Genomic DNA, 17,050 nt, shown 5'->3' with positions numbered 1-17,050 from the left:
TTAGTTATAAGATGTGCTCCGTATGTGGTTCCCTGCTCTTGTTCACATTCTGAAATGTGTACACGAACACACTTGATGCCTCCACAATTCAAAATAATCACAACTGAACATGAATGCATTTCACTCACTTTTACTTCAACCTTGAATGTACTAACAGCAGGGTGTCTACAGGAATAAACAAGTGAAATGTAAGACTTTTTAAGGCCTTATTTTTAGGGAAAGCAATTTAAGACTTTAAGGACCCACACACACCCTGAACAGCCTGGGAGTCTGTGGAATCCACTTCATGAACACAGAATAATTTGGTGGCAAAAATAATTTATCATAAAAAAAGGTCTTTGGACATGCTGACCACGCTATTCTGTTATATTAAACCCATGTCTTGCCAATGCGACCAGTCAAGAGATGGTTTACTCAATAACATGTAGTTACTGCAAAGCCCTGTTTAAATTGTTTATTTTTGAAGTTGTTTTTGTAGGTGATGACTCCTCCCGACATAAAACCAAAAGTTACAAAATTGTCTATGTAATCAAAATCATGTGTAAGAGACTTCATAAAAAACAAACATGAACACATACATACACATATAGAAGTGAAAGTAACATAAAATTGGCAAACTATTGACCCTGTGATACTCAGCATTGGGTGCATGCAACCTGACAGTAACTGTAGAATATCTACAAAAGTCCAATTAATGAATTATAGCATCTAACAACTTCAAAACACCTACAACTCCTGCACATTACATTGTGTGCAACCAGCGAGCACCGTTAGGTGGGGCACATCAGATACCCAACTCCGTTTTGTGAAATCTTGTCATGGTTCACAGTGTAATACAGCAGGATCCCCATCAAACAGTTTCAAGCAAGACTGTATATTTGGAACATACAAAATAAATTTTATTATCCATTCTCTTCATGTCTACATCTTATTACGAGTTTCTAGACAATGGCATTGTCAAATAACACACTCAAATTAATTCTAATAATCCTGACAGGTGCAACAATACATTTCTGTCAAGTCCAGGTGTCAAAATATAACTGAATGTGAAAAGCAATTTAAATCTTCTTCTTTGTTATTTTCAACATAAAAAGGGGAGCCATGGCCCTGGGCCGCAGTGAGAGCTCGACGGGACATGGCCATGAGCACACATAAACACGGCTGAGGAAGTGGCTTCAGGGTTGAGCCCCGGCGAGCGCAGGGAGCGGCGAGGCCAGGGCGTTGAGCGCAGCGATGACGGGTGATCCAGCGATGTTAGCCAGCGGCTGTGAGGAGGACATTGAGGTGATGCCTGGGAGAGACACGGCGTGCGTTAATCATTTGGTAGTAGGTCATCCAAATCTCAAATGAGAGATATCATTTGGTTTGCAGCCAAAATTGACAGATACTGTGACATCGAATCTGTCAATTTATTTGGCTTCAAATCAAGTTTTATCTCTAATTTGAAGCCCCCCACCTTCCCCAAAGAATAGTCATATTGTAGATGCAACTTTATATACTCACTTAATAGAGCTGTAACCTCGCTCTCAAACAGTCAGATGATGAGAGGAGCACAGCGTTACTTACCAGCCATCATACTTGAGGAGCTGACTGGTGTGGAGCTGGCAGCCATCCCCCCAGGAGTGGCCCCTCTTCCCTGATCTTTAACGATGGGATCTTCACACGAAAGCGTTGACACAATCAAGCCACTTTACACACCGCACTCACAATTTGGTTTACGGCAACGTACTCGAGCAAATACGTCAGCGATGCAGACGGGGTAAGAAACAGACTTACAGAAGTAGGGGTGATCCATGGCCTCTCTGGCCGTGAGGCGGGCTTGATGGTCATAGCGCAGCAGTTTGTCCAGGAAGTCTAGAGCCTCCGTGCTGACCAGGTGCTGGTTCTCGCTGTGCACAAACCTCTCCCACCTTTTGCGGGAGTGTCTATGGAGAACAAACCGTGGATCGAGTTATAATGGGAGGTATTAATTAGCCAAAGTCGTGGTCAAAATATTTCATAAGACATAGTCGAGTTCAAAGGGCTGCAACGTTTTACCTTCCGAGAATGTCATTGAACCGTGGATCCAATTCAATGTTGTACTTGTCAATGTAGTCGTACAAGTCCTCGGTGCCGAGTACTTTTGCAATTCGCACCAGCTGCAAGTTAGAAAAAGCACAATTAAACAATTACATGAGCACAATTAGACATTTGGTAAATAATATGTTGATTGGTATTGAGGGGCATGGATCCTATTGCAGTTTATAGTGTTAGTCAGGTGGGTCTGTATGGATAGTATACAGTACTGTTAATAAAGAGGTAATTATGAGAGAATATATAGGAATACAAATATTTTTTTATTAATAATATGCATATTCCATTTAGTAGTTTTAGAAGTTGTTGTATTATCGAAGACATGAGGTTTATGTCAAGTGTAAAACATAAAATTATACACCATTTACTTGATTACAAGAGAAATAATTACTAGAGATGCACCGATCAGGTTTTTTGTGCCGATCACTTATCACTGAAATCAGTATCTGCCGATCACCGATAATACCGATCACGGTGTCGATTGAAGCATTCTATTTATTGTGTAGCATTATTGCCTAGGACTATGAGGAAATACATATATAAAGCACCTCAAACATTAAATAAATTACCGATTTCTTTAAAAATTTAGGACTTTTACTTTGAAAAATGTCCTAATTAATACATTAAAATTGTTTGATTGCTATTGTAGGGGATTTCAGATATGTATGGAACACATCTGCATTATTCATTTCCTGGAACTCTTGGGGTAATCTATAAACAGGACTTTTTTTTAACATACAAAAGTCTGACTTATTTTTATAAACTCTTCCTTGGTACAGTAAAACTGTTTTAATGTTAGCATAATTTAAGCTAAATCTCAGAGACGATCTATAAAGATACAAAATCAGTTCATTGTTTCCTTTTATATGCTAGTGTATGATTTGTCGACATCTTATTTTGAAAAACGGATGTTGTTTCACGTGGTTCTTTCCGCTAACTTTGCAAAACCGGATGTTGTCACTTAAATCCTTCCGCTAACTTTATCAAAACCCTCGCGCGCTCCCGATCGAATGCGTTTACCGTGAGCATCAGTCTATAGGAGCAGACATGCGAGTGTCGGCTGAGTCGACCCAGAGATTCAACTCGGGGGACGGGGATGCCGCTCGGTGGTGAGGATCCCCTCTGACCTCTCACTCTGCGGCCCTCGCCGGGCGCATTGTCTCCGTTGCGGTGCGCTGCGATTGAAACGTCTCTGATAGTTTTTCTCGCAGATGTTACGTCATCTGATCGGCCGTTTTGAGAACGCCGATCAAAACCGATAATGGGAATATCGGCCGATATGGATCGGCGCCGATCAGATCGGTGCATCCCTAATAATTACAGTTCAATCTGAGCCCAGTGAGAAAATTGATAACTTAAATTAAAACATCTGCTATTGTGTCTTCCTAGAACTGAAACACCACAAGCCAAAAGAGCCATAAAATGAACCGGAAATGCTGTGTTGTGTTACAGTGTATGACAACCATAGATTTGACCATTAAAAATATTCAGTGCACCAAACTTTCAGAGTAAAGTTCTAGCCTTGCACAATAACTGCTGAGATAACTTTGAGAAAAACATACAACTCCAGTGCTCCAGCAGAGCTATGTGGCCTCTATCAAGTGTCAAAAGAATGTGGGTTGATAGTGTAAAACAGACATTTTGTTTCATGCAACGTTGATATTTTTTTATAAATACAGACATAGCTCTTTTTAAACTCACAAGTTTACAACCACATGCACAAAAAAACTTTTATAGAGATCAGAGTCTACATACCTGGTCATAGTTATCATGACCGTGAAAGAACGGCTCCTTTCTGAAGATCATGCTGGCGAGCATGCAACCCAAACTCCACATGTCCAAGCTGTAGTCATACATCTGAAAATAATATAGATAGGAGGTTAAAAAGCTTAAATTGGCTCCATGACTAAATTAAACACAGTTCACTCTTCTTCTTTAATACGATACATCTTGACCATCTCGTATAGAACACGAGTGACCAGACGGAGGACGAGTATAGGAGTCTCACCTGGTAGTCTACCAGCAGTTCAGGGCCTTTGAAGTACCTGGATGCCACTCTCACGTTGTATTCCTGGTTTGGGTGGTAGAATTCTGCCAAACCCCAATCGATTAAGCGGAGCTGGAAGGTAAAACAAATTGATTTAATGTATTTTTAAAATATATGATTAGCTGATAGCAGGGAAAATAAGAACTAGAAGAATGGTCAGCATGTAAGACAATACCTTTCTGTGTTCATGGTCAATCATTACATTGTGTGGCTTGACATCTCTGTGCATAATCCCCATACTGTGGCAGTAATCCAGAGCCTATTGGATAAAAAGAATGAAGTACATATATGTGTGTTAAAGACTATCCAAAGAATGTTAAAACTGATGCAAGCAGCGCTTGTTTGTGAAATATTAAATAACCGTTGTAACAAACTCAGCGTACCAAAAGCCATATCTTACCTTTAAGATTTCATACATGTAGAACCGTATGTCAAAGTCAGATAAGGTTTGATACAATTGCTGTAAAAAAAATGTTTACAAAAATTAGGGATTTGAAAAAAATAGTATAAGCTTATCCAAACTTACACGTCAACAAAGAACTGATCTTTACCTTGAAATCTGTGTTGTTCACATGTTCAAAGACCAGAGCAGGGGTTCGGGACTGAGAATTACAAGAAGAAGAAATGTATAGCTGAGTTTGAGGCTGAAACCGTGTCCATACATAAGTCGTCTACAGAGCAGAAACGGATGAAACCAATTACCACAGGATCCTTGACGATATCTAACAGTGAGATGATATTTGGGCCACCCCTCAGATTCTCCAGGATCTTTATTTCCCTCTTGATTTTCTTTTTCTTGACAGGCTGTGAATAAAGACAGTCTTGTGAGCTACATGAAATCTCTGGAGGCGACACATTATAGTTTATATGTTTTACTGAAAAGCATTTACACTTAATCAAAAGAACAATCAATTCATTAATCCCATACCTTCAGTATTTTGACGACCACTTTTTCATTGTTTGTGATGTTTATGGCTTCGAACACTTCACTATATTTGCCTCTCCCTAATTTTCTGACTAGCTGATAGTCGTCTTGGTTCCTAAAAAAACAAAAGCCATGGTTAACAATATTGAGGTGGCTTATAATGCAAAGCAATACAACTAAAGCACAATTCTCTTTTGGCTTACCCCCATTCAACAACATGGGACTCATAGTCCCAATATTCTCGAGGTCTCTGTGTGTTTACATCTGGGTAAACTCGAGAGCGGCTTGGGACAGGGCCAGACATATTCTATACGGGATCTTCTTTAAATCTCCTAAAACCCCAAAAATTAAGTCACTTATATTACACATATAACATATGTACATTCAAAAGCAGTTTTTGTATGCATGTAGAATGCTAGCACTTGATTTCATAAACTACCAATCGGTGAAATAAGGTGATTTACTGATAAGGAAACAATACCTGGGAGGTTCCCTCCAGGATGATGGTGATAGATGAATTGAAACGGGAGCAGTCGAGATGCCTTTATGGTAAGAAAGCTGAATGGGCATATGAATATAAAACCTACAGTTAGACTACTACAGTGAACAATTTAACATGAGCTCCACACCATGTGTAAAACAGAAAACTAATTAAAGCTGTAAAACACATTTAAACTTGAAAATGTTTCCCCCACTGATCCACAGGAGGTTGATCAGAGTAAGAATTTAAAATGCAGATGTTTCAAGCGGAAAGGCAGAAAATGAGTAAATTAAAATAGCAATACATGTTATTTAAATAACACGAACACAACAAAAGAAACCTCAAACTAAATGGTTGGCGTCTCGTGTTAAAATATGGTGCTGTGTGAAATGTAGAGACCTGAATGTTAAATGGGGGCATCCAACCAGTCTAATCAGGAGGTACAGGGCTCAATACAGTCATCACTGGGGACTACAGCAAGGCAGTATCTCCTGCCGAGGAAGAAAAGGGCAGAAAGTGGGTTGATTAAAATCAACGCTGTCCATTAAGCAAACATGAAGTAACTATGTGAGGTAACGCCAATGTGTGCCAGCCAATACAGTTAACGTTAGCTAGGTTCGTAGTTTTATTAAATGAACGGGTACAGGAAATTATGCACAAAATCGACAAAATGGCATTTCTGGTACGAGACACTCTTTCAATTATCGCCAGCTAGCCCGCTCCATACTTTAATGAAGAGGTGAGCGTACGCACAAACCCCCGTGTGGCCCGAGGCCTGCAACAGGGAGCTAGCACGGAGCTAACGGCCGGCTAACAGACAGGCAGCGGGTCGGGCTGAGCGCTAGTTAGCGTTAGCTCGTCAACAGCAGAGGGGGAAAAGCCGGTTGGAAAGTCACAACTAGCTTTCGGCCACATTGTGGGATTGTAACGGAAAATAAAAAAACCGGCGGCGTCAAAACGGCCACACGGTACCCTCCGTGGTTATTAGTGACGTGGAGCTAAACGACAAGCTTCGGGACGTATTTCCCAAAGCTGTGAAGTGCTACGCTAGGAGCCAGGGGAGTGAATAGCTTGCTGGCTGGCGAGGCGACTGACTGACAACGCCTTGAAAAAACACCCCGCAAACACCGGGATCGAGCTGCAGAAGGGCGCCGCGGCAGCGTTACGTGTCCTCGGCTGTTCCTCGCGTGTAAACCACTCAACCGCGGTTCCACATAAACGACGATTTGTGGTTTAAAAAACGCGATTACCTCTCAGCGTTGTTGGGACGTCAATATGGCGATGCTTGGGATCAAGCGCTTAGTGCGAACAGCCTCTCCCGCAGAGGGCGCTCTCCTTTTTCATGGGGGGGAGAGGGGAGGGGAGGGGGGCTGTATCTCCCTCTGCCACCAACAGGTCTGACAGAAGCATCAACTTGTATCTGCATTCCTGTATGAGTAGTCAGTCACACCTGCAATGTGTTGTCAGTTCCTCTTATATAAATCTAAATCCCTATTTAGTTTTTATTTCCACAAACAACATGCATGGTTAATCACCTCAGGCTCTGATATACGTTGAGGGCAGATATGATTCAGCAAGCCTTCATAATGGACATGTTTTATACATTAGTTGGAGTACAGCATACATACACGTTAAATTGCTTTTTATACGAATATTTCAGAATACTTCTACCTACCAAGAGGCATTTTTATCGACTCTATAATGTTCAGGATAGGCCCTGTTATGAAAAAGGTCTTTGTTAAGGCAAAAATATGTGGCTCCCTGGTTTCATGGACAATGGTGAAATAGGGACAGAAACAATGGCTATGTTCTGTGGCATTATAGAAAAGGCCCGGGGCATTTCCCTGAAGTAACCAACCACCTGTAATTAAAACATGAAAAAGAGAGAGACAAATGCTCTCTGTGAGTTTGAAAGAACATTTGTTTCCATCTTGAGTTGATGTAATGAATATACCTGTGGAGACTTTTTCTGTAGGCTCATTGTTGCCTCTCTGCTTGCACTGTTAAACACACATAAATAGTCTTTGACTTGCTCCTCAATCTGATACATCTAGTCAGAACATAGGGTGAGACCTATAAAGGTAAACATTCTGGAGAGAGTGGCACTACTTAAAGCAACACTCTTGCTGACAAACAGTGGACACGCTGAGGATCAACTCCAACAATGAAACTGTAAGTTTTTATATTTTGTCCAATAGATATTTGTCTTTTTTGTCTGCAAATGACAATGCCATACAATTCCATGTTACATGCATTTCAACGTTGAATTCATTGTAGTTGTATTTGTTTCAGTTTCACGTTTTGTCTACTTCTACCATTTGCACTGGTGGTAACTGCCCCAATCAGAGGTAAACCAACCTGAAGGGAGAACAAATAATACAACGTTGTTTCGAGCTCACACAACTTTTGTACTGTATGTTTAAGATTTATCAGCAGGGATAACATCTTTTCTGTCTTTCTTTCTTTTCAAGTGCAAAGAGAAAATGTGTTAAGCTTTCTAAATGGTGAGATCTTTTTTGTGTTTCTTTCATGAAAAATATTCCTACAACTTCTTTTTAAAATCAGATGCATCATGATTTAAAACCATGGAGGAACTTTTATTACATAACGTGTTCTTCACTGTCTTTATAGATGCACTTGGCACATCTACACAAAAGACCCTACTTGAACATATTACAGGTCTGTGATTCAAAATATAACTTTCAGATACACTAAGACAGATTCAGTTTTAAAACAGGAAGGTATCATTTCACCAGATCCTCAAAGTACTTTTTGTTCCCCAAGAACATATAAACCTGAGCTTCAAATGAAAGGGACGGAAACAGAAGAGAGACATATTTGGTATATGTGTTGCTTCATTGTTTATGCTAATCGTTACGGTTTACTGTAGCAACCACTTTGGACATTGTCCGACTGTTATACTATGAAACTACCTCAGTGATTAGTATCTTATGTTTTCTTACAGCAAACCTTCCAAGTAAACCTGTGAAAGACCAAGATTCTGATGGTACATTTTTGTGCTTTTTTCTGTTGAAATAAATTAGTAGTAGCCTACAGTGATTATACTGTATAGATCATGTACATTAATAACTCACTCACCACTTGTATTGCTTGATTGTCTTTTGATTTGGTAGATACGTCAGAGGAACAATCCACGGAGCAATTTGGCACCAATGGACTTACAGGTGTGCCGTGCTTTATTTTACGTATAAATGTGAAAACAAATATTTAATTTCATATGAATTAAGCAAGTTTTCTTAATACTTCAGGACTATCTGATAAGTGAAAGCAAACAATGCAGTACCTTAAATTCAAGTTAAAACTAACATCCCGATGTATTTTGCAGTGCAGACGACACATTTGATGCAGATTGTTGAACGACTTGTACTCTCCCCAGATGCATGCAGAGGCCTCGACAGTGATGAGATCATGATTTCTAAAGTTTTGGAGAAAGACCAAGCACCATCAAGGAGGAAAACCAATGTAGGGTCGCTGGTTCAGGACCATGGTAGCAGGGAGCATGGTGGGCCACAGGGAGCACACCCAGCAAGCGTGGAGCGCACTGATCTCAACGGTGAGCAGACGGTGGATATTCAGGAGGCTGAACATGTGCCGGGAAAACCAGTTCTCCGTTGGAGTGAGGACCAAGTGACTAGCAGTATCCAAAGAAAGGCAACACCAGGAAGAGTTCACGGGTTGAATGGTATGCCGACCCCAGGGAGAAGCAGAGAACTGATGGAGCGGGATAGTTTGGAGGACAATGGCAGACCTGCTCCAGTGGGCACCAGAGGAGGTACAGACTATGATGGTAAGACCACATTCTCAGTTATATGAAACCAAAGGGATTTTTTCCAACAATGAAGCTCTGACCAATTGAGGAATGAACAATTGGTTTTCATATTCCACAGAAACCAGGGAGTTTATCAGCTCTGAAACTCATCCAATAGGTAAGACATGTTTTATTCTTCCCACAACGATGATAACTAATGCATACGGTGACTGCTTTCCTGAAAGATTATTTAATTCTAACGTATACTCTAGCGCCTCAAGAGCACGTGCCCAGTAGCTTCTCTGCTCCAGCAAAGAGCCGAGCCTCCGGATGATCATACAAAGGTGGGTTTCCCAAACATTTTAACCATATAAATGCTTTTATATCCATCCATCCTGTCTGGCTTACGATATAACACATAATGGACGTTTAAATTAGTAACATTTCATCCTTATGAGAAGCAGTTTCCTAGACTTTGCTTTGTTATTTATCTGGTATGAATATAATGTAGAATGCCAATAGTTTTTTGCTATTTTTCCAGATTCTATTTCTTCCTCATAATGAGTCAGGGCGACCATCTGTTGAGTCATCGGAGGCAGACTGGCTGCTTCTGGGACTTTTGCATCCAAATTTAGATTTGTACATGCATTTTGTTCTGTGACCATGTGACCAAATATAAGAAATAAAGAGGTTTTGACAATTCTGTGCAAGGCTTACTCATGGAAACTGGTTATAGCTGCTCTGGATTTTTTATTAAAGATGTCACATAATGAATGCTGAAACAAGCACGCTTATTTTGATCACTTAGAACAAAATCTTCAAAAGCCTGATATATATATACTTTGATCTCAATATCTCAGTCTTTGTATGTTCACTGTAATGTGAAAATATAGTAAGAAGTAATCTCCTAAAATTATTATTTTTTTAAAATAAGGCATATTTTAAATTTTGTTTGATTTAAAAATGTAGTTTAATTTATCATTGCTTAAATAGAAAAACACATTTGAATACAGCTTGAGAACAAAAAGATTTTTTTTGCGGTTAACACACAACCCAAAACGTAATACGACATACTAAATACATGTATGTTATTACCTAAAATGCAGCGGTAGTAGAAGTGTCTTGCGCACACAAAAGATGTGTGCGCTATTAAAGCTTGCAGACAAGGCATTGTTCGGATTTTTATAGTTCCATTGTTTCATTTCCTAAAGTCCCGAAGGTCACTGTACACATCTGATTGGACTCCTTGTAACTCCTACAAAAAAGTCAACAATTCATCATCAAAACACAAATTATACAAATTCTCTCTCTCTATATTAGTACAGGATATTTGAGGCTTAAATAAAAATATAGTTCTGCTTTACCTGGTAGGGAGATTCTGTGACCTCTGTTGCCATTTTCTCTGATGCTGTTAATGGCAGATTTGTTTTACCTGCTGAAAGTGTAAAGTTACTTATTACCACCCAGCATGCTCACAAGTTAGCAGCACTAAATTAATGCTCACCATCACGAGAATCCCATTCCCTCCTTCTCTTGTGGTGAGTCGCAAAGCAGAACACAGAAATAATGATGAAGACTGTCAAGATGATATCAGAGGCTATAATGCCCAATACAGACCGCATGTTTATTAGGTAACAGGAACTGCAGTCTGTGAAAGAGTGAAGACATATTATTGTAACACAAAACCAAAACTCACAACATCGTATTCCAGCATCCCAAACAAAGTAAAGGTCAAGATACCTTGCTGTTCTTCTGCAGATCCTGAAAGAGAGTTAATAAAAACACATTATAATAACAGTGAGGAGAGTGCATACACTTATTCTCCGTCAAACATATAGAACACCACTCACCAAAAAACGAACCTGCAATACAAAGAGCATCGGACATCTTTATGTTGGTTTCTGGCAAAGGAGTAAATGAGAGAAAGAGGCTGAGGGCCGGTCCTTCTGTTCTCTCTCAAATGGGTGTGTTGTCACACTTATAAACAAGATTTTTAAAGCCAGAGATAAGAGGATACACAGAAAAAGAACTGTCCACAAGCGATACTGCAGTGGTGTGAGGGTTGTCGGCATGTGACTGCATGAAGAGGAGGAGGAGGAGGAGGGCACTGCATAGAAGAGGAAGCTGGTGTTAGTGCTTTTTCTCTGTCATATCACATCAATGTGAGGGTCTCATACATAGAAACAGAAATCCGTCCACCCTGACACATGTGATCATTTGATCATTGGCCTTCGTTTTGTCTTTTCAACAGCATTTTGATTCTTCAAAGTAGCATGTCCAAGTGATGTCAAGATAAGGAGTATAATATCAGTTTCATTGCACCTGCAGTTTCTGCTGAAATGCCTGTGACTATATCTGTATTTCCTCATGGCCTGTGGTTTAGAGCATGCAGTTGGCCACAGCCACTGCTGCCAGTTGTCTGGGTTGTATCTAATAACCATGTCCTGTCAGAAATGAAAGCATACTTTTATTGTTTAGGTCAAGAGGACTTTGATGTTTTGTAATGCTCAAATACAAATGTCTAAATATTTCTATTTACTAAAATGTAAAATGCAAACCTAAAATAAAAGCATATGTGGGTACATTCATATTTGTGTTGTTGTTGTGTATGTGTGTGCACTAAGCACACACATACACAACAACAACAATAATATCAATGTTTATTAATATAGAAACGTGCTGCACATTATTACAACTAATAAAACAGAAAATACAAAATAAATGATTATGAAATTAATTGAAGAAAGCCACATACAAACATAGGAATAATTCAAGTTTAAAAGCATATACAGGAGAACAGCTGTTTAGCAAGCCTGAGTTTCTCAAACAACGTTATTCCAGAAGATGTCCCTTCTAGTTATCTAAATATAATTTGAACAGCCAGAAGATGTATGAAAATATTCAGTAACATTTTAATTTATGTTAAAAGTGAACTAATACTATGCTTTATTTTCTTTTTAGTTCTAAATGTCTTGCAGCAAGACAAATTGGAGTCCTTTGACTGCATTTTGATTAAAGCACATACAAGAAATGCTTGAATTGTAACAAGTGCTCTTTTAATGGGAAATTATAATTAAGTAATACTATATAGATGATTCAGAAACCATGTATAAGAGCAACGTTTGGGTTGCCAGGTTGAGACCAAAATTGTAGGTGTTGGTGTCATCCATAGAACTAAAAGACAGGGATGTAGAAGATTGTCCGAGTGTTAATTAAAGCTAAATCAACCAACAGATGTATTATTTTCTTTAGGTGTCTACACATAATGTAATGGTGTCAAAAGTTACTGTTAAGTGAATCAGTAAAGAGCAGCTCTAAGTAATTATAAACTCAAGGGAACTTCCTCATGGACGCCAGCCTGCAATTTCCCAAATGTTGTTGAAAGGAGACGAGACAGATTAGCTTTAACATTCCAATCCAATCCCTCTGGGTTATTTATTCACTGCACACATTTAAATAATGTAGTGCATCTATGTATAGAGGAGACAGATCAGACAGATGTTTTACAGACATTGATTCATCTTTTGCCAGCATATTCTTTATGTGACACTGAAACAGCAAGCGGCATGACCCCAGTATGAGCTCCACACACAGGGGAACATAACATTCTCTCTCCCAGGTCTATTCAGGTCCTCTGTGTCATGCCACTTTAGTACAGCCTGATAAAGTAGTTAGATAACATTTTGAGGCTAAAAAAAAAGGAGAAAACAAGCATGCAAACAAACCAGACACATGAAAAAAGTTTTAAAGTCCATTCAACATAAATATTAACAACAATGCACACTTTAAAAAAAAAAACATGCATTTTTAGGTTGAAGCTTTTATTTATTTTAATACATCATTAAGTCAGTGGTTTGGCAGGTGCTACATTGTAAAACATCTATTTGAAATCACAAGGTTAGTCTTTTATTTTTTGAAATCACTGCAGCTGAAATATTGACATGTAAACTTCAGGCCTTAAACAGGATTTAGTCGAGTGTTTCCAAAAGTCAACTACAGAGGGAGCTGTGTCGTGTTGTTGAGTTGCCAACATTTCCTACAATTGGATACCACATAGAGATATTTTATTCACAAGGTTTATGAATTGTAACATGCGCAAGACACTCATCTTGTGTTTATTGCAAAACATCAATATTTTTTTAATATATGTACATATTTTTTAAACAGGATTTAAAAAAAAGGGAACATCATCTTTTAATGTACTGCACCACCTTCGGATTAGTTTAGCGCTTGCAGTTGGCTCGGACATTCGTGTACAATTTTTCAGCTGTGAAGAGAAAAGAAGAGACACAAATAGAGAGATCATTTGGTGTTTGACGATAGAAAATGACCAAATACTATATAATGAGAAAGTGAGATGGATGTAGTGATATCATAGACCGTCGGCACTATTGGCAGAGTTAAAGAGGACCAAAGAGGCCAACAAGTTTTACAAATGTAAACATAGAATCTGGGATAGAAGAAACACGTGTGCATCACAAAATAAACAGGAGTATGAAAAGATATGAGCAGATCTGTGAGGCCGATCCCCTGTAAATGTCATGATCCGGAGTTTTTGTGTCTTGTTTTGTGTCTTATTTTGAAGTCCCTGTCTCTCGTGTCATCCGTTTTCCAGCATTTCCTGTCCCTGTGATTGTCTGCCCTGTCCGTAATTGTTTCCTCCTGTGTGATTGCTAGCCCCGCCCTCATTGTTTACACCTGTGTCTCGTTCCCCTGTGTCCAATCACCTGCACCTTCCCTGTGTATTTAAACCCTGTTTGTCCAATTCTCCAGTGTGGGTTCGTACTGCTTAGTTTGTGTTTCTGTTTGACTGGTTTTGAGCAAAAATATTAAATTATTTGTGGACCGTTGTTGACGTTTGGTACTATCTCTCTCTGACTATAACAGCCAACCTGACAATAAACCTTTAATATACACTTCTACACATAACCCCGACTCATTCAGCCCCGTCGCCTCACACTTGTCCATCTTCTTATGCCGATAGCTGGCACACTGGTAGGTGACAATGACAATGACCAGGGTCAGCAGCACATCTGCACAGACGATGCCTGCGATCGTCCCCGGTTCGATCCTGTAGCAAGACACAGGGGCTTCTGGGAAACAGACCAACAGAAGAGTCGGATGGGCAATGTGAACTAAGACTGACAGGAAGAGATGAATCATCAGGTTTCCTGGTCCTGCTCTGTATTTTTGTTGCCTGTTTTTCCAAATAACATCACGATGAAGAAGATTGTAACATTCACAAACATTGAATTTCGAATTTGTGTGTGTCCTCTTTTTGTTGTACGTACCCATGTGTGCCACAGCCAGGTCTAAGAGAAAGAAAAGAAACAAGCATGAGGGATTCTGCTTTAATGGGGGCACGCAGCAACACCTCTGTCAGTTCCATTTCCGTTGTGCAAAATGTTTGTGGTTTCTTTTTCCTGTGCAAGACCACCTGCATATTTGCCTGCGTGCACGAAGGAGAGAACAGATATAAACAATGTACTTACTGAACAGAAAAACTAGGACAATAAAGAATTTGTTGTTTGCCATTGTCGAGTTGGTCAACTCAGTCGTGAGCTCTCTGGAAGACAAAAAGAGACCAAACTTTGTCTTTATATGCTTCAAAATACTTCCCATACAACACTCCCACGTGGTGTTATAAAGGTCTATCTTTCACATTTCATTGTATTTAAATATCAGTATATCAAAGCTAAATCACCTAAACCATTTGACATTTTTGGTTTGACCTTTTACGTCTGTAGGCTACTACAGAACGAACAACTCCTGTATCACAATGAGTCACATGTTGCCGAGTAGGAATTTGACGAGAATAGATGAGAAAGTTAAAATATAATGGAACGATGAACCAATTATTAAATGGGCTCTCTAAAATCATCAACAAGTCATAAACTTTGAGCTCTGTCGAATGCATTTCATGTGAGACATTTACTTTTTACAGTTGTAGAAAAACTTGTACCAGATATTCTCCTTGTATATAATCTAAAACTACACACATAACAGATGTGACTTGACAAACATTGAATTATTCAAAGTTGGGAAGAGGAAGAGAAAGTCAGTGAGTTAAGATCCTCATACCTGCTCTCCTCCAGCTGCTCTGCTATCTGGAAACCAAAAGATGATCACTTTTGAAGGCTGACGTCAAAGTTTCTTCCGTCTTCTGCCGGGCCGAAACACTGCCTGTTTGATTTTGTGTGAACACAATGCGGATATTTGATCTGCCTGAATGAATACAGAGTGGGTATACATTATATTAGAATAAAATAGCATTCACTTAAATGTTTCCGAATTTTTTTTTCTGGACTTTACACTGTGTATGAAAAGTAACAACATTCTGAGTATCATCATTGCTCAGCGGATTTAATATCTCAAAAGTGTACTTAAGTACAGAACTTGAGAGAATGTAGTCAGATAAATTCCACTTGTGCAATTCACAGACATAAAACATCACACAATATAAGAAACAATTCAAATAGATTGTGACACACTTATATTCAGTGCAACGCTGTTACACAACCCCCCGGACGAGCTACATCCTTTACCCCTCTAAATTTAGAATAACACATATGTAGAGGAAGAAAACACGTCAAGGGCATACAGTACGTCATGAGCTGTTCACTAAGATCACACATCTAAGTGAGCGAGATCCTGCCCACATAAAGGCGTGAGCGTGTCTGGGTGGTTTACATGTACTCCTCCGACTCTTTACTTAATGAACAGAGACTCTCACAATGATATTAAAGGATTCATGCTATGATCAAACACATTTTCATACACACATGTACACACACATACAGCCTGCCAGCCAGTCAGCCAGTGAGCCTGAACATCCACGAGGGGGCAGTCAACTCGTGTTTTTATGATCTCATTCTGATAGATGCCAGTTCAACTTCGAGACAACTCAATTACACTTCAGTTTCACTTTGGCTCTGTCCTTGGAATCGATGGATCCCGACACTTTGCGAGAGCAGATGGAGATGTGAGGCCTGTAGAGACGATGTGGATCACTACACAGTGTTGCCTTTGAAAATTCATTCCTCACGTTTAAAATATTGCAGACAAAATTGGGGGGGTCTATGTGACATCTATATAGTCTTTATTAATGTTTAGTTTCGAAATTCTTGCTTACTCTCTCTGGGGGACATGAACATTTTAGGATTTGGTCTTTTTGCATTTTGAAGTCACTAAGCTAACAATGAACAATGAATATGTGAGACAATGGTGGAATTGAACCATTAACCTTTTTGCTCACCAGCCACTGTGTGGCTAGAATTAGAGCATTTTCACTATCCACAATGTTATTGTTGAGAAATGAAGTGTAATTTGATTACAGTTGATGATGGTTTGCTACAATTGACTTGAATAACTACATTTTAAATCCTATTACATGTAAATGACCACTGTTACTGCCCCAGTGAAGACGACATCAAATGTACAACACACAGCAACAGACGCTTCTTATTGCAAAAGTGTTGCAGGGCCATAAGAGACAGAGGGCATGGTGCACCTGTCAAGTCATGAAAGTAATCACATTATCAGTCTAATTTATATAATTTCCTATCTTATCTAACTTTTTCTATTTACCCTTTTCATTCATTTCTTTTATTTAACACTTGGCTCACTTGTTATTTCAATGTGGTCCTTTAATTCTATGTTTCAGTCCATTATATTACTCAACACATTGTACATCTCTCTAAAGTATAAGTACAGTTATTCCAGTACTGTGTACATTTGATGCAGTATTAATAATAA

At 39.2% G+C, this 17,050-nt stretch overlaps 3 protein-coding genes across 5 annotated transcripts; all 3 read right to left on the bottom strand.

Moving 5' to 3' along the window:
• Positions 1-114: 114 nt before the first annotated feature.
• LOC130212902 (casein kinase II subunit alpha) lies at positions 115-6,837 on the bottom strand. Of its 2 annotated transcripts, none has more exons than XM_056444191.1 (15): positions 6,777-6,837; positions 5,926-6,017; positions 5,527-5,603; positions 5,249-5,377; positions 5,049-5,160; positions 4,823-4,924; positions 4,672-4,752; positions 4,521-4,580; positions 4,296-4,379; positions 4,082-4,192; positions 3,829-3,930; positions 2,038-2,138; positions 1,777-1,925; positions 1,567-1,656; positions 115-1,291 (listed from the first exon to the last, which is right to left on the bottom strand). In XM_056444191.1, exons 4-15 carry the CDS (start codon positions 5,347-5,349, stop codon positions 1,176-1,178), a joined length of 1,209 nt encoding a protein of 402 aa, XP_056300166.1. In that variant the 5' UTR covers positions 5,350-5,377; positions 5,527-5,603; positions 5,926-6,017; positions 6,777-6,837; the 3' UTR covers positions 115-1,175. The 2 variants fall into 2 exon arrangements, with proteins under 2 accessions (XP_056300166.1, XP_056300167.1); XM_056444192.1 differs by having other exon boundaries at positions 4,672-4,722.
• A 3,458-nt stretch (positions 6,838-10,295) lies between these two features.
• tyrobp (transmembrane immune signaling adaptor TYROBP) lies at positions 10,296-11,278 on the bottom strand. Of its 2 annotated transcripts, none has more exons than XM_056405861.1 (5): positions 11,146-11,278; positions 11,036-11,056; positions 10,800-10,943; positions 10,660-10,730; positions 10,296-10,550 (listed from the first exon to the last, which is right to left on the bottom strand). In XM_056405861.1, exons 1-5 carry the CDS (start codon positions 11,180-11,182, stop codon positions 10,494-10,496), a joined length of 330 nt encoding a protein of 109 aa, XP_056261836.1. In that variant the 5' UTR covers positions 11,183-11,278; the 3' UTR covers positions 10,296-10,493. The 2 variants fall into 2 exon arrangements, with proteins under 2 accessions (XP_056261836.1, XP_056261837.1); XM_056405862.1 differs by having other exon boundaries at positions 10,660-10,727.
• Positions 11,279-13,107: 1,829 nt separating this feature from the next.
• On the bottom strand, positions 13,108-15,438 carry hcst (hematopoietic cell signal transducer). Its single transcript, XM_056444571.1, has 5 exons — positions 15,377-15,438; positions 14,788-14,861; positions 14,587-14,607; positions 14,254-14,388; positions 13,108-13,562 (listed from the first exon to the last, which is right to left on the bottom strand). Exons 2-5 carry the CDS (start codon positions 14,828-14,830, stop codon positions 13,519-13,521), a joined length of 243 nt encoding a protein of 80 aa, XP_056300546.1. The 5' UTR covers positions 14,831-14,861; positions 15,377-15,438; the 3' UTR covers positions 13,108-13,518.
• Positions 15,439-17,050: the final 1,612 nt, after the last annotated feature.

Source organism: Pseudoliparis swirei, chromosome 22 (assembly GCF_029220125.1).
Source record: "Pseudoliparis swirei isolate HS2019 ecotype Mariana Trench chromosome 22, NWPU_hadal_v1, whole genome shotgun sequence".
NCBI lineage: Eukaryota > Metazoa > Chordata > Actinopteri > Perciformes > Liparidae > Pseudoliparis > Pseudoliparis swirei.
Note: the sequence above shows the minus strand (reverse complement) of the source record. Positions and strands in the feature narration are given on the sequence as shown.

Excerpts from the sequence above, each read along its gene's own strand:
- LOC130212902 (XM_056444191.1), bottom strand. The coding sequence starts at position 5,349 with ATGTCTGGCCCTGTCCCAAGCCGCTCTCGAGTTTACCCAGATGTAAAC. Across the intron at positions 5,161-5,248 it reads TCCCATGTTGTTGAATGGGG|GAACCAAGACGACTATCAGC; the intron begins GTAAGCCAAAAG and ends TTGTTTTTTTAG. Across the intron at positions 4,581-4,671 it reads TGAACAACACAGATTTCAAG|CAATTGTATCAAACCTTATC; the intron begins GTAAAGATCAGT and ends TTTTTTTTACAG.
- hcst (XM_056444571.1), bottom strand. The coding sequence starts at position 14,830 with ATGGCAAACAACAAATTCTTTATTGTCCTAGTTTTTCTGTTCA. Across the intron at positions 14,389-14,586 it reads CCTGGCTGTGGCACACATGG|AAGCCCCTGTGTCTTGCTAC; the intron begins GTACGTACAACA and ends TCTGTTTCCCAG. Across the intron at positions 13,563-14,253 it reads GCATAAGAAGATGGACAAGT|CTGAAAAATTGTACACGAAT; the intron begins GTGAGGCGACGG and ends TTCTCTTCACAG.
- tyrobp (XM_056405861.1), bottom strand. The coding sequence starts at position 11,182 with ATGTCCGATGCTCTTTGTATTGCAGGTTCGTTTTTTG. Across the intron at positions 11,057-11,145 it reads TATTGCAGGTTCGTTTTTTG|GATCTGCAGAAGAACAGCAA; the intron begins GTGAGTGGTGTT and ends ACTCTCTTTCAG. Across the intron at positions 10,551-10,659 it reads TCACAGAATCTCCCTACCAG|GAGTTACAAGGAGTCCAATC; the intron begins GTAAAGCAGAAC and ends ACTTTTTTGTAG.